Below are 15,849 nucleotides of genomic sequence, written 5' to 3' on the forward strand. Positions count from 1 at the left end.
AACTGGAAAGCTTCCAGTCTGGTAGATGAGCAGTTTAATTAGATCAGCTGGTTGTTATTACCTGTAAATCTAATCCGTTATCCTATATGTTCGTTAATCAAGCACATTTCCCGACTAATTAGTTTTAATAAGAATTAAACATCTGGATGAGAATAGATTTGGTATCCATGCAGCATAAAAAGTGCTCGTTCTGTCAAAGCTTCTGACTGATGTTTCACTTCCATCGCAAATCTTTTAGATTCTAATGACTCCAACTGAATTGAAACAGGATTTTATATATTTTCTGTTTTATTAAGAGTTGCACATACCCAAAATAATACATCTGTTTCACTCAAACTCCAAATTCTTTCAATATTCCCTAAGCAGTCCACTCATCATCATCATCATCATCATGGAAAACAAACCCACAGAAACCAGATCAAGTCTGTTGCAGGTGTAACAGCATCACACCGTGCGTGTGGCTGCAGAGTGACGTCTTACACAACACACAGCAACGGGGGGGGGGGGGGGGTCAGGTGTGCTGCCAAAGAGCAAATAATGAGAGAAAAACATGTTGTTCGTTTTAAAATAGAATTCCTAGTGAATATAAAGGTGCTGCCAGTATGTTGTAGCCAAGGCTAGCATAGAGAGCGTAATGAGCCCCCCCCCCCAGAATCCAGCGGAATGATGCCCGTCAGTCACGTCTTGCTTGATGACTGTACAATTAGTCTCCTGCTACTAAAACTGGCTGGTTTTTCACCAATTAGTTTGTCTTATTTAATCCCAGATTACTGGAGTCATTTTATCAGTCCAAACAAACTATAATTAATATCTATTTCATATCGGTTTGTTTAATCTAACAAAGCCAAAGAAAGAAACTAGCAAATGGTTTCATCAGGCATAATTACAATGATGGTAAAAACACAGAACATTTTATGTCAACAGGCGGGAAAAATCACTTCCTGATTGCAAACGTTGTGCCCCATCGACCTAAATTACTCGCTGACGTTCTTCGTTAAAGTCCAGAAAAACAATAAAAATAAATAAAGAGGTTCCAAAATAAATATTTAAAACATTTCTTCCTGAAGAAGTCGGTTGGAAAGAATAGCTGTTGCTATGGAAACGTGGTTCACACAGTTAAAATATAAGAGGCACCTGAATCAGCAGCATGTGGTTCCACTGTATAAACTCCTCACGCTCATAAAAGCAACTTGGTCGACCCGTGAATCAGAGCAGCAGCAGCTCACCGGCGTGACCAGACAGTTTTCAGGTCAAACCCAACCGTTCGACTGTCAACTGTCCTAATTTGTTCTGCACTTCTCAACTTTGGCCCGGTTATTCCTGTCTGAGGGAGTGTTCGTTCTGGGCTCTAAATGTAAAACAAGTAATAAACAATGAGGAAACCCATCCAGGAAGCACCACCCGAGAATAAGCTTCAGCAATCAGAGGCACAACGTTGTAGGAAGAAGCAAAGAGGATCTATTCAGAATAACCTGAATGAAGATGAGGAGCAGAGGGAATGTGGATTTAGGAAGAGAAGGAAAGTTCATGAGGGCCGAAGGACCAAGGAGGGAGCGATCGGCCTGCTCCGTCTTCCCTCCGTTGTCACTCACACTCACTTTCCCGCAGGGCGTTATACATGTTTACAATAAAGTCCGGTGGCTTCTCATCCCTCCGTGTTGGACAGCTAAAGCCCTCGTCTTCCTCTTCTTCATCCTCGTCGTCATCCGCGTCCTCGTCACCCCTGTCCCCCGTTCCTTCGTCCTCTGGCGTCCGTCCTTGAAGAGCAACGATCTCTGGCAGGTCTGCATGATTTTCCCAAAGTTCTGGAGGCCACAGAAAAGACCAGATCCATCTGAGCTGCTGTTTCCACTGTTCAAACACTCATTTCTATTAGGACAAGTGGAGGAAGAGCCTGTTTTACCTCTGAGGCAGCTGTAGCCAGACGGTCTTAAGCAAAGACACAATCTGCCATCAACCGCCAGACGCAGGAGGCTGTTGGCCGCTCGGTAAACATCATTGCGAGCTGCTTTTGCCGTTTTGAAACCTCTTTTCTCTGCCCACGCTATGAAACACAGATATAAGAGCAGGTCATTGACATTAAAATGGAACGTTGAAACGTAACCACGGTTCCATGAAGCCTGAATGACGAGCAGAGGTGGTGGCAGGTTGAGTATGTGCAGTAATCCCACGTCACCTGTGACCCCTGGATGACCCGGAGGAGAGCACATGAGGATTACTAGTGACCGAGAGCTCTGGGGGTCTATTGGGATTCATAGAACATTCCGAACCTTCATTCCATGTTATCCCACTAAGCACCACCACAGATCTTCACTTTAACTTGCAACTTGACTGACATCAACTTATCAATGTAGCAGAGCCAACTAAACCTGCCCACAACCTGTTTACCAGACTGGTCATCAGCTCAGAGGACCCAAGAGCTGAGGAAATGTAGCAATGGTCCTCTCGGAAGAAGGCCAGACGGTGCAGGATGTCGTCTACATGGCTGTCATAGTCACACTGTCCAACACCCCAACGAAGGGGGTGGCCTGAGATGGAACCAGGCAACTCTTGGGGGGGACAGGAGAGGCAGGAGGCCTCCCTGAGGTCGGAAAGACCTGATCTAGTCTCCTTATGCCAACGGTGGCCAACACATGGACGGGTGTGTCCAGCCCCCAGGCTCTAAGACTGCTTGGAAACAGAAACCTCTGGGATGTAAGAGGATCCACGGGGCGGGTTTGGACGGCTCTGTCAAGCTTGACTATGGTCATCTGGTCATCCCGGGCCCACAGGTGACAATCGCTGGTAGACAGACATGCTCAAAGAGGAATATCCAGAGCTTAAAGCACCTCTGGTGCCATCGGGATGGAAGACAACAGCAGCACGTTATCAAACTTCCAAGAGGCCCCAGAGTCAAAGAGAGAAAATGGTGAGCGTCCATTATTCTTTGATCATTGGATCAAGAGACTAATCTAAAGAAAAACCTAAAACTGTGGCCCAAAGAAGAGATGTGGGCGTAACACTCATTCATTACCACAGAGCCAGAGTTTGGAATTCTGTTTGAAATGTGTTTCTGAGGTTGGACAACAGTGAATTTAAATTTTAATAAAGTTTTTGGTGTAATTAATACCATGAGTAGATACAGTGAGGAAACTAAACTTACCCTCACACACGTCCCAGGCCGTCCAGCTCAGCCCCTCCGTCAGCTGGTTGTCTTGGTCACCGTCCTGTAAACTGGGATGTTTGAGCTTGAGCACCGAGAGGAACGGAACCCTTTCACACAGATATCCAACGGCGCTATAAGGCTCCTGCAGCTGAGACACTGGGTAGATGCCTGACAAAATCTAAAGAGAAAAGACGGTGAAGCCGAACACACGAATCTGAAGCAGAGAGAAAAGGAAAAGCGGCATCAGCTGGAAAACAGAGAGGGTTTCTACCTGTAACTGCTTAGCAACACAAGAGGGGAAAACCAGTCCAGGGCAGTCGCACAGTTTGACGGTCTTTGTGAGGTAGTAGGTCTGGAAATATTTGGTGTGGCCTGGGGTTCGAGATACACTCACCACCTTCCTGCCCACCAGGCTGTTTATAACTGAGGATTTACCCACGTTTGGGAATCCTGAAGGTAGAAATACAGCAATAACTCTATTCACTAAAGCTGCTGCCTTATATTTCAGATGGACACATCAAGAGTGAGATGTGGAACATCAGGCCGAAGGGAGTTACGTACCGATGCACCCAAGCGTGAGAACGCCGTCTTTGTAGAGCTCCTGGGATGAGATGTTCATCTCCATGCTGCTATCGCTTTGATGCTCCATCAGCACGGAGTCCTTTTCATCTAGCTGATCTCCATCTAGTTGCTCAGCAACTGCATCCTTCTGAATCTTCTGCTCCCAACTGGATAGGTCAACTGAGTGAACAAAGATGGCGTATTGACCAGAATGAACACGTGCTGCCCTGCAGAGTGGGGTAATGACCCAGACGCTGGTGTAGCCATGACGAGGAGTTCAGGATGCAGGGTCACCTTTTCCTGCTGTGATCTCTTGACAAGCCTTCATGATATCGAGCGGACCACCAGCCTTTCCCCAGCCAGCTTTTCTCCTTATTCGCTTCTTTTGAAGACCTGAGAACCAGCAGATGGTCAGATTAGTTTTAAATCCCAGATAAGCGTGTCCTCAATGTCTTTCCTCACCTGTACTGCTGGGTTCTCGGGGGTGAGAGGTGAAACACACCATTTGTAGATCAGGGAAATGTGACATCATGTAGTGTTTCCAGGCAACCACCAATGGAGGAGGACACAGATCCACCTTGTTCAACACCAGGATCACCTGCTTGTGCAGCTGCTCTGTGATGTAGTGGTACAGGGATGGAGGGAACTGCAGCACCTGAGTGTTTCACAGAATAATAATGCTGACAAGAAAAAGCAATCCTGAAACTAGCGCATGGATTTATTAAAGCATGTCAGAAGCTTTTTAAAGGATGGTCTCCTCAAACAGCACTTCGTTTAAAGTTCTTCATCCCTGATGTTGACGGTGGCAAAAAAAGGCCCAAAAAAACTGTTTAGTTTATCAGAAATGCACCGAGCACAGCAAACGTTCACATTTGCCCTCAAGTCAATATACCATATTTATGTATACAGAGTTTCACACCATAAAGCCACAAATAATTAACTTCTCTGCGCCGTGGGTTTTCTCAATCTCAGGACATTTGGGTTTACATTGACGACCATCTCTGATCCATCAATTTAAATTCCTCCCTGAGCAACTTCATTCAAGCAACTGATGAAAAAATGACTAAAGGCTTTACACCAGAACAATAAAGAGTCCAGGAGTCTCCAGAAGATGTCTGCAGGTACAGACTGACAGCGGCTGTGAGGGACGGACCCAAAGCCGTATGTTAAAGGTCACTCACAGGGTGCCTGATGTCCACGATGAGCAGGAAAACATCCGACATCTCCAACACCCTCCACAGCTGCCTCCATGTCTGCAGGGAATACAGAAGAGTTTATTACTGACTGATCACCTCCAGAACGTGTAGACCAGTAGATGTACGTTTTAGTTACAGGTTGGAGAAAACAAAAGAGTTTTAAAACTTTAAATGGCACCAATGCGTTGGGTTTTTCTTACTTCCTTGATGTTGATACGTGTTCATGTTAATGAGAGAAATTGAAATGATCACAAATGAAGTCACCGACCTCCAGATTGTGTTCAAAGTGGCTGATGGACCCAGGTGGGTTTCTGGAGAGCAGCTCATCCAGGTAGTCTCTGAAAGACCTCTCCTCCTTCCTCAATAGCTTCTCTCGGCTCATCTCATAATTCCAGGGTGGTCGCTGTGGGAAACTGAGACCTGACGACGAATAATAATGTAACACAACGCACTTATCAGAGTCAGATAAAAGGAAAATATAAAATATTTCAAGAAAATAACAAATAGAGGAACATGGATACTGTATAAATACTGTATCAGTCAATATACATGTATCAACACCAACTGTGTGACAGAAATGATCAGTTTATCATTGCAATTGGCTTTTGTGTTGTTTTTGTCCAATGTCCTGTTGTACTCTGCTGCTCCTCCTCATCCTCCTGTGTCCTTCTGGTTCTCCTCCTCCCTCTGAGGGAGGAGTTGAACAGTTTGGAGACACGGGGCACAGCGGTGTTTTTCAGTCTGGTCGTGTCACATTTGGAGCTTCTCCTCTGGAGAAGGAGCTTCTCTGGTTGCTGAGTGCGACTGGCATCATCCGGACCGGGCAGAAGTCCTTTCCAGAGGATCCAGTTTCATGCTGATGACAGAACCACCCCTTCCGATCAGCCTCTCTGGCAGCGTCTCTCTTTGTGGTGCTGCCCCAGACACACCACAGATATCAAGATCACACTGGCAACCAGAGACTGCTTCAAAAGAATCCAGTTTCCTGCAGATTTTCAATTGAACAATTCCTCTGTTCAAGTGGACCTTTTTATAGAGGTGGCTGCTGTGAGTTGTCCAGTTCAGCTCATTGTTCAACCACAACCAGCCAAGGTATCTGGATAAGCACAGCTTCAACCTCAACTCTCTATTTGAACTGGTCGTGGCTTTGGTCTGGACTTCCAAAGCATATTATCACCTCCTTGTGGTCATTGAGAAGATTGCTGTGTCACTGGCAAAAAACCTTCCTTTACCACGCTTCTGTACTCCTCTGTCATCCCTGATATATCAGATGATGACTGTATCATCCAAGTTGGAAGTTCCAAATATCCAAGTGATATATATTGAAAAGCACACTATCTCCTTAAGGAGAACAGAAAGAGATTTAGAAAGTCTTAGAAATAGCTTAAAGGGGCTTGTAATTCTTGGAAAGGCTGCCACCTGCTGCAGCGCCATAACTGATAACCTACTCACTCTTCTGTTTGACACTGAAAGCATCACATAAAAGCAGTAAAGTAAACCAACAGACGAACCTTTGTCTGGGGGGTAGATGTTGTCGATGCCTATTTCAAGCTCGTTCTCAGAGACGGGCTGCAGCACCTTCTCCATGGCCGACTTTTTCCCCTTTTCCACATCCTCTTTACTCTCCTTCTCAAAGTGCAGTCGAAACCTGAAGAGTGAGGGGAAAGGTCGAGCATCAAGACATGCATACAATAACACAAATGTCGATGGAAACGTTAAACGGAAGGTACTGGGAGCAACAATTCTGTTTGTTTTTAATCTAATTTTAACCATCATGTCAAGAACACCCCACAGAAGAATCCCCAACAGCTGCCCACCACCACGGCCCTGCTCACGCTGCAGTTTCCAGGTGACCAAGTCAGCGTGTGTCAAGTGTTGCACCTGCACCTGAGAGCCTGATCCCATTTTGGGTGTCACGGTAATGACACTGGCTTTCTCACGTGCGCTGGTGATGACGTGCTATATCAACACAGAAGTAACAAAATGGAAGTGTGTGAAGTGAGACGATGGACACGCAACAGCTCGCTTTCCAGTTTCAACTTGTGGTTCTGATCTTCGCCACCACACCAGGCTCTGTCCTACCAGACCAATGTAGCTTTGCTGAAAGTAGTGTTGTTATTAGTGTCTCCATCTTGAGGATATCAGTCGCAGTTTGTCACACTGCAGTCATGCAACAGGCTCGTGGGATCAGACTGGGTTCTTCTTGGAAAAGTCAGATTTAGGACTTTCACCACTACAGATACAATCCAGATGGGACAGAAATAAAATTTGGGGATGCACTGTGAACAGGGCCCAGAATTAGGACAAAAGTGAGGTCAATTTCATGTTTTTGTAATAATTAGACAAAACAACCAAACACCCTTTGTTAAGGTGCTGATCCTATCTGTGGTTTCCAACACCAGTGCAGGTTGGCTGTATCATTCCCAATCAGGGAAAAGAGTGATCACCCATCAGAGTTCATCAATATTATAAGGAAAGTCACCTGTTTGGATCATGTCTGCCATCCCTGTTGGTGGGCTGGTGATTTATTCTTCTGATATCAGTGCTCTCTCTCTCTGTGGGGTTGGACTGTCTCTCGCCCCCTCGCTCCACACTGCCAGTGCGGCTGTTTGCTCCAGAACCAGGGTCCGCTGAGAAAAAAGGATGAGATAAACACCACTTTACAACGTTTTAAAACGAAAAGTCACAATTCACCCTTTAAAGGGCATTTGTAATATTAGCATCCTCTTTATTAGCGTCGTCTTTTTAATTACTGACATTTTTAATTCTAGACTTCTTCAGATATGTATTTGGAATAAAGTTGACATTTAAAAGGTGGACTTATTATGTCATTGTGGCTAAAGGTGGTTTACATGCATGTAAAGGAAGTTTTAATTATTTCAAGAACTTGACTCAAAGTTATAACAACCTCGGAGCAATTTTTATAGTCTGTTAGTGAATACTGACGATTCCTAAAGGTGATTTCTATATAAATGTCGTTACATTATCAAAGAATCGTTCAGCCAACAGCACAAGATGTGCGGGAGGATCCACCCGCATTTAATAACGCAAATTTCCTTCAAGCCTGAATGCGGCAAACCTCAGTGTTTCAATTAAACGTTTTCTGTTGTTACCTTACATCGTGTTTTGTAATTTTTCACTAAATACGTGAAGGTCGGGAGATGCTTTTATAGACAAATAATCAGACCATCCTAAAAACGTCGGTATATGGACGCAGTACTGCAGTCCACAGCTGGCTAAATGCTAATGCTAGCGCGTTAGTGTCAGACAGCCCGGGATAATTACCTCTCTCGCGTTTGGCCTGTAGCTGCTTCTTCTTCTGTTTGTTACTAAATGGCTTTTTCCTGGGCATAGTGGAAATAAGATGTCCTGTTTGGCTACACTCCGCTAATATGCGCCACACAGCTACCTTGTTGACAGAAGTTCTACTTCTTTTTCTTCTTCGTTGCGTTTTGACGGCAGTTGGCAGTCGCGTAGGGACATTACTGCCCCCTTCAGGTTCCATCGGGCATTTCTCCGTAAATCCCTTTAAAAAACTCCACTTGAACTGTCTACATGTTTCAAAATGCACTTTTCACCACCATTTCCAGTCTCCTCAGTCCATTTATCATCACTTTATTCTAGAAATTGCCTGCATATTATTACAGTACGTGTTCTGATCACAGAAGTTTCTGGACTCCTGCACGCATTTCAGTGACGTCATATCCAGTGCAGACTTGTAATTTGTTCATTTGCGTCAAGCTTGTTTTCTCTTGGTTTACCTGGTTAGTTATGTCACGCTCTCTGGACAACAAGGGGTGACTGCTGAGGCCTATCCTTGCAAAAGCCTAATAAAAATGACAAAAACCTAAAAGTCTTCATGCTGACACAACTGTAGCCTGCGCTTAACAGACAAACCGCATCCAACATTTAACAGCGTTGAATTTGTACCACTTTAAGTGCAAAGATTTTATTTTTTCCCTTCCTATAATGTAAAAAAAAATCATGAACATAACCAAATCAGTCATTTACACATGAGACAGTAAAGCATAATGGGACAGTCCAAACACACATTTCAACATACCTGGAGGTACAGAAGTCATCACTGTGAGGAAGTGACAAATTAACATCGAAGCTTGTATATAACGAGTAATGCTAAAAAAATCCATTCATTTAAAACATTTAATGAGATTTTCAGTCCAGTTTTTATGAGGTCACTGGGGCACACAACGGAAGAATATTCTTTTTTTAAAGAATGCAAATTTGAAGCAAATGTTTTGATTTATTGTGTTGTAATGTTTCAGTATGTCTATTACATTGTCATCTTTTGAATATATGAAAATCACATCTGGATCATTTTAGAGCATAGAATCAGATTTAACAAGAGTATTGTGAGAAATGTTAATTTCCCTGAAAGTTTGAAATCTCACAAGAGTTTAGTTAAATGGGCGTCCACGTCCTATAAACACAAAGTTGCAATTTACACACTGGAGGACATACTGCAAATTTATATACTTAGCTATATATATTCTTTTTTTCCTGAAAAGGAAAGGGTTACAGTAAAAATATTAATTTAGGAAGGTATTTTACAATCTCATAAACTTACTGACCCTAATAAAAAAGGGAGTATATGGCAGTATAAAATGTACCTTTTAAGTTAAATAGCCAATTTTAGCAACAAAGGCAGTCCGGTACGCCGCTGCAGCCAAAGCGCTCAGACAATAGCACAAGTTTATCAAACAATAATGAAGAGCACTGCCCTTTGACCGTCATGCCCTTCAGAAAACCATCACTGTGATGGACTGAATCTTATGTGCACCTCCTATTCAGTGGGGACCGATAAAAACAGGCAAAACAAATCAAGCGGTAAGAAAAAGATGGTAAAACGTAGCCTCCAGTTTACTGTACAGTGTGACAAAGCATCGTCTGGTCTGCATCAATCTTCACGCAAAGTATTTTGTATTCCAACTGTCTGGTGTCAAAGTATTGCTTTTATTATTTGATTATCCTTCTTCCACTTCTTGATTTCACTTATTCTTCACCATCATCTTCAAGAGTTGAGGTGCTCCACTTGAATGGTGGACGTCGACACAGTGAGATAGAGGTCTTTGCTGGAAGTGATGTTCTCTACTGCTACTGGTTTATAGTGGATGTCACCGGCAGACACTGTTTTGTACTGGTGGAGATCGAATGGACAAGAGATTGTTTCTGTCTGAGGGTAGTTCCTCTGGCTCTGTCCTTGCTGGTTCCTGCCCACTGCTCCGTCCCCAGCGCCTGCTGTTCGGCTCGACCCTCCATTTGCGTTCTCTACCTGGTGCTGGGCTCCGGCCGGGCCCTGCCTTTGGTTCCGTTTCTGTTGTGCTGCCTGTCCTGCCATGACTGCTGGTGCAGTCAACTGCTCCGGGTTGTGTTTCTCCATGTGTTTCACCAGATACGTCTCCTGAGATGAGGGGAGGATAGGTAGAGGGGAAACAATGACTACAGGGTGTTAAGAGGTTGCCAGTTGTCTGATGCCACACAGACGATTCATAGCGTTTCATGTAGTAATGCTCTTCAGAAATGGACGTTTCTCTTACTGAGGTATATGTACGGTCACACAGGCCACATGAGTAGATTTTGGCGTGTTTCACTGTGTGCGTCGACATGTGCACTTCTAGGCTCGCTGAATCTATGTATCCTTTATTGCAGAAGGTGCATTTGTAGGGTTTATCCTTGTTGTGTTGGCGCCGGTGGGACTGGGAAAAAGAGTAAAAAGAAATGTTTTACAGAACACCAAAAATATCACACAAAAGGTACAGATAAACATGTAAAGAGTACCCAATAAAAAAAAAAAAAAGCATAGTCCAAACCTGTAAATTTGAGAGCTGGGTGAAGGCTTTCTCACAGCCCGGCTGGGTGCACTTATATGGCCGATCTCCGGTGTGAATCCTGAATTATGAACAGAATCACAAACGTGCGCCATCCATTTACTCACATGGACATTTCTGTTAATTGTGCCGTCAACTAAACTCAAAAACACGGTGCAGTGGGATGGAACCACAAGGCCACTGACCTGCTGTGCTGCTGAAGGTGACTGAGCTGTCTGAAGCTCTTGTGGCAGAAGTGGCAGGTGTACGGTTTCACACCGGTGTGGATGCGGATGTGCTGAGCCAGGTAGCTCGAGTTAGCAAACGACTTTGTACAGTGAGGACACTTATGGGGCTTTGATTCTGTGTGATTCCTGATGAGGGTGAGCAGCATAAAAGAAGAGAGAGGATTGTAAGTTAGGTCAAAAGACAAGTGTATAAAAATCTGTCCAGTTTTAGATATTTAATTGCACAGTTCAGTTTCAGAGAACACCAACATCCTCACTTTGCATATGAAATTGACTTGATTATGCTCAATAATGCAATGAATGCATCAATTTGGACCAGTTAATGAGTATAACTATTTGGTCAGTCAGGATAAAAAGCAACAGCATGGCTGCAGAGGGCTACAGAGCCACCGAGCAAGAAGCAAAAGGGCACTGAAAAGTGAACAGAACAAGTGACATATGGGTTAAAGCAAAATGTGAAACCAACTTTAAACTTTCATGGCAGGAACGTAGGTGCATTTGTGGAGAAAAAGCAAAAAAAATAAATAAAAAAAAATGGCACAACACAGACAATATCTTAAAGTGCCAAGCAGGGCAATGAGATGCAAAAGTACTGAGAGAAGCAAGTAAGGAGCCCACACAAATGAAAAGGAAATGAAAGAGACACTTTCCTCGGATCATCTAGGACAAGACAGCACTCTGCATTTCGAATAGCGGTGATGCATGCAATCAGCATCTGGCAGTAAAATATTTGCGTGCAGGCGCCTCTAATGTCTTCCCGAAGAGGAAAGAAGTGACTTTTAAAAGCCGGTGGTTCCAAAGGATCTTGGCAGGGCGACAGACACTGGAATGTGGTACAAGGCTGCATTACGGGGTGGTATTGTCTGAAGTACCGTGTGTGCTGCTGTAAGTGACTGAGTTGCCTGAAAGATTTCTGGCAGTAGGAGCAGGTGTAGGGCTTGGCCCCGCTGTGGATACGGATGTGCTGGGCCAGGTAGCTGGAGTTGGCGAATGACTTGTCACAGTGAGGACACTTGTGAGGTTTGGCCTCTGTGTGCGATTTGGAGTGGATCTGCATGTCAGACTTATTGAGGAAGGTCGCCGCGCACATCCGGCACCTACAGGCGGAGAGACATGGGAACGGAAGAACAAGTGGGATGAAGGAGTCACACAGAAAAGGACCCGCAGGAGACAATGGTGGTCAGAGAGAAGCAAGGAGATGGAGGTTGTTGGAAGGGTGGGGGGGGCGGGGCAATGATCCACACAAAGAAATTGTAAGACAGAAATAGAAAATGAATCCTACACCATTAAAAAATATTGAAAAAATTAAACAAGACCAAGATAAGCCTGATAACCTATGTGTAAACACGCAACGCAAGAGCAGACGCTGCCACAGACAGCAGTGACAAGTGGCAAGGGCACGTGCTAAAAGGTCAAAGAGCAAGACAAAAGGAAGCCACCTCACAGATCATGCCATTTGAAAACTGAGGCCAGCAGGAGACAAGTTGCCTTTTCTTTTTTTTATATGTACAGAGCCAGAAAATATTAAGCAAGCAATGATTGAATCCAGGACAAAGAATCAACAAGCCATTAAAAAGCTCTGCCACAACATGCAGTGAATGTGAGGAGGTGTGTGTCCAGCTGGACCTATTTCATCTGGAAAAGATGAATAGTTCTACGCTGATTTGCAGTAGACGTGAACAAACGTGTGCATTTACATTCAGAGCTGACACACAGGGGCACGTTTACCTGTACGTCTTGATGTTGTCTTTGGGACTGTGCTCTTCATCTTCATTTGCAAGGTCATATGGGGCTCGGGGATGATGCTGCAGTGTTGTCACCTGTGGAAAAAACCTTTCTTTAGTCCACCCGCATGGGAAATATTTTAGAATTTCCTCCCCAGGTTTTTAATCTTGCCTGGCCACCAGGTGTCAGATGAGCCAATATAAATGTTTCGCTTCCTGGCCCACCACCAGGACCCACCATGGACAACGTTGTCTTCTTTTTTCTGCCCCGTTTGGAAGGTGTAGGCATCACAACCATGTGGGAAGCTCCAGCTCCTTCTTTTTTGTCTACATGGGAATGTACAACAGCAGGTTAACAGAAAAAAGCAGAAATGTATTTAGCAGTTTTTTAGGTCTAATTTTATTTGAAGGTGCATTTCCAAACCATTAAATTGAGAGTTTTGCCTAACGCGCTTATTAATTGTAACGCTTGCATAGATCTGAAAATTCATTAACGTAACTGTGATGCCATTTGAAAAACACGTGTACGTCATTGTAGATCCTTTACCGTGAGAAGGAAGAGCAGACACAATCATAGTGGTTGCAGTTGGATGCCCAGAGACAAATGATTGGGAAGAAGTGGGAGAGACGAGTGTTCCCTGAGGAGTGGTGATGACCAGGCCAGCTACGCTCCAGAGTGCCGGGATTCAAACCACATGAAAAGAAATAACAGCAAAGTACAGGCACAAAAGAAATGAACACATTGGACACATTTCAGCCGTGTACACAACTTTTATACTTGCACTATGTTACAGAACCAAAATGTGAACTGTTTTTACAGAGTGCTCAACTCATCTGTGGCTTTTGGAGTAATTGGGGTTGTAATTTTAAAGTGAGCTAAACCAGAAGAGGCTGGGATGGTAGCAATCTAGAGGTTTTTGATGTGCAGAGACTAACCTGCTGTCATTATGCCTGTGGATGGAACAGGCAACAGGTTCTGGGTGCTATGAGATGGGGTCACGATTCCGGCCTGTCCACTTCCATCTGTCTTTGTCCCAGATGTGGGGATGGTGAGAACAGCTGTTTGGTAGTGTGACGCTGAGGACGTGGGGAAGGAAACACTCTTGTCCTGCTGCTCTTTCATCTTGTTCAGGAACATGGCATTCTCTATCTGGTATTGGGGATAATAGGTTTTCTTTACAACACATATTCTTCCAAACTAAAAAAAATATTCCCACATTCAGACCTACCTGTCCGGGCACAGTGGGGATTGGAGACCAAAAATATGATGAATTAAAATGAGACTCTTCCATCATTTCTGAATTAACACAGACAACAATGAGTTAGATACTGTAATTTATAGAGAAAATTACTTTACAATACATGAATAAATGACAGGAGGAGCAGAAAAAGCCAAAAAACAAAGCAGTAAAGCCCAGAAAACAACTTCAACTGCAAATATATTATATAATCTAAAAGCATCTGTTGCAAATTAATCATTTTGATTGGTTGGATGTAAAAAAAATAAATAATCACAAATGTTTTAGCACATTTTAAAAGCGCACTAACAAGGAAGCTAGCACGTATAGGAAGGAATTCTATATACAACCAATAATGAGGTAATATTGAATTATTCATTTAGTGGAGGCTCAGAAATATGATCCATGTGATGCATAAACACATGAACAGTTATTATAGACATATATGGTAACACGAATTATTTACAAATGAAAATGAATACAGTGCAAAATGATCTTTTTCCTTGGAACTTGGCAAAAGCAAACAGATTCTAGGAGGATCGTTTTGGACGTAGAGCTTTCGTTTAGTCCACTATTCGTGTACATATATTTGGATATTAATCACTGAGCACTTACAACAATCAAAATACTTTATAGAGGCCTATTTTTCGCAGTTAGCATCTTGTTATTAGCCCCGGTGTTACGTAGAGTTAGCCTCGGCTAATGTTAATGAAGACAGTCTGTAGTGCCCCCTGCTTCGAAAATATGGCAACTAAAGAAAAAAACCCCAAAGGATTTAAAAAAAAAAAAAAAAAAAACCTGAAGCAAAAAAAAAGACCATCTTCACAAACTTCCGGCTATGGAGACGGGCGGGGAGGCGGCAACGAAGTCATGCAAATCTCAAAAATACAACCGATAGCGGGAGGAATAATGACGTTTACCGGCAAAGACGACCACGTCTGGACTCGGGGAACCCTCGTCGGACGGGACAATGTCAATGTCTCCTAAAGTTTGGTCCAATTTTTTGGAAAAGCAGTTGAGTTTCTCCCCCCTTTTTGCTTTTTTTTTTTTTTTTTAGTTTTTCCCCCCGGTGAAGCAGCTGCCACGAAGAGCTTCCACTTCCTCCGGAAGAGGCCGTCAGACAAAAGAAGAGTGTGGTGACGTCACTTCCGGTCACCCTAAAACGTATTTTTTTCTTAAAAACTCCCCACAGCCCGTCAGTTAATCTACATCTAAATCGAAATCACATTCCTTCCCTAGGTTTAGTTTGCCTAAGTGCTTCTAAGTGTGTCCGCACAGACTCTCCAGAAATTAAGTCCACTATATAGTGAGATTTTTGTTAAGTGATTTGGTATAGCTACCGATTTTGTCTAATTGGTCAACTAACTTTGTCTCCGAATTATAATGGATAAATTGAGAAGGAGCTGTAGGATTATATCGGTCTGAACCATCGGATCTGAGAGCTTGGGTTGCTTTGGCAGTTTTCTAACTTCGCTACTGGTTTTTGACACGTCTTTGTCTCTGTTTCAATAAATTTATTTAAATGAGCTAAAAAGCACTCCTACGGGGAAGACCTTCATCAAGGAGGTCCTGTGTTCCTGTAGTATCGTAGTAAAGATCAAAACTCCTTGGAAGATCAAGCTGAAAGTTTCGGTGGAATCTGAAATATCACTAAATGTATTCATCTTTTCCTTGACCCATGATAAATTAAAAAAAAGAAAAGAAAATCTGTTCACAACTTTTGGAGTTATTTTTTGAACAGAGATAAACGCCTCCTATCACATAACATACATTAAAATATCAAACATAACAGGTTACACCCCAACATTGCAAATACTCATTTCAAAATAAATTCCTCATATTAATCTCAAATCGTATGAAGTCTCCCAACTTCACTTCATTTCTGTTTTATTATGACTCAACTGCGATGACA

At 43.3% G+C, this 15,849-nt stretch overlaps 2 protein-coding genes across 5 annotated transcripts; both read right to left on the reverse strand.

The window, feature by feature from the left end:
- Positions 1–270: 270 nt before the first annotated feature.
- On the reverse strand, positions 271–8,395 carry gnl1 (guanine nucleotide binding protein-like 1). The gene is made up of 12 exons (XM_057045951.1): positions 8,188–8,395; positions 7,385–7,532; positions 6,414–6,550; positions 5,171–5,322; positions 4,888–4,959; positions 4,169–4,361; positions 4,001–4,099; positions 3,707–3,886; positions 3,417–3,595; positions 3,143–3,323; positions 1,904–2,044; positions 271–1,805 (listed from the first exon to the last, which is right to left on the reverse strand). The coding sequence occupies exons 1-12, from the start codon at positions 8,252–8,254 to the stop codon at positions 1,585–1,587; spliced, it is 1,770 nt and encodes a 589-aa protein (XP_056901931.1). The 5' UTR covers positions 8,255–8,395; the 3' UTR covers positions 271–1,584.
- Positions 8,396–8,810: 415 nt separating this feature from the next.
- znf384b (zinc finger protein 384 b) lies at positions 8,811–15,222 on the reverse strand. 4 transcript variants are annotated; one of them, XM_057045991.1, is made up of 11 exons: positions 14,858–15,222; positions 13,929–13,996; positions 13,636–13,849; positions 13,247–13,363; positions 12,872–13,026; positions 12,704–12,795; positions 11,848–12,072; positions 10,934–11,101; positions 10,731–10,809; positions 10,458–10,616; positions 8,811–10,321 (listed from the first exon to the last, which is right to left on the reverse strand). In XM_057045991.1, exons 2-11 carry the CDS (start codon positions 13,992–13,994, stop codon positions 9,932–9,934), a joined length of 1,665 nt encoding a protein of 554 aa, XP_056901971.1. In that variant the 5' UTR covers positions 13,995–13,996; positions 14,858–15,222; the 3' UTR covers positions 8,811–9,931. The 4 variants fall into 4 exon arrangements, with proteins under 4 accessions (XP_056901971.1, XP_056901972.1, XP_056901973.1 ...); XM_057045992.1 differs by having other exon boundaries at positions 12,938–13,026; positions 14,858–15,221; XM_057045993.1 differs by lacking the exon at positions 11,848–12,072 and having other exon boundaries at positions 14,858–15,221.
- Between the last annotated feature and the right edge of the window lie 627 nt (positions 15,223–15,849).

This window comes from Takifugu flavidus, chromosome 10 (genome assembly GCF_003711565.1).
Source record: "Takifugu flavidus isolate HTHZ2018 chromosome 10, ASM371156v2, whole genome shotgun sequence".
Classification (NCBI taxonomy): Eukaryota; Metazoa; Chordata; class Actinopteri; order Tetraodontiformes; family Tetraodontidae; genus Takifugu; species Takifugu flavidus.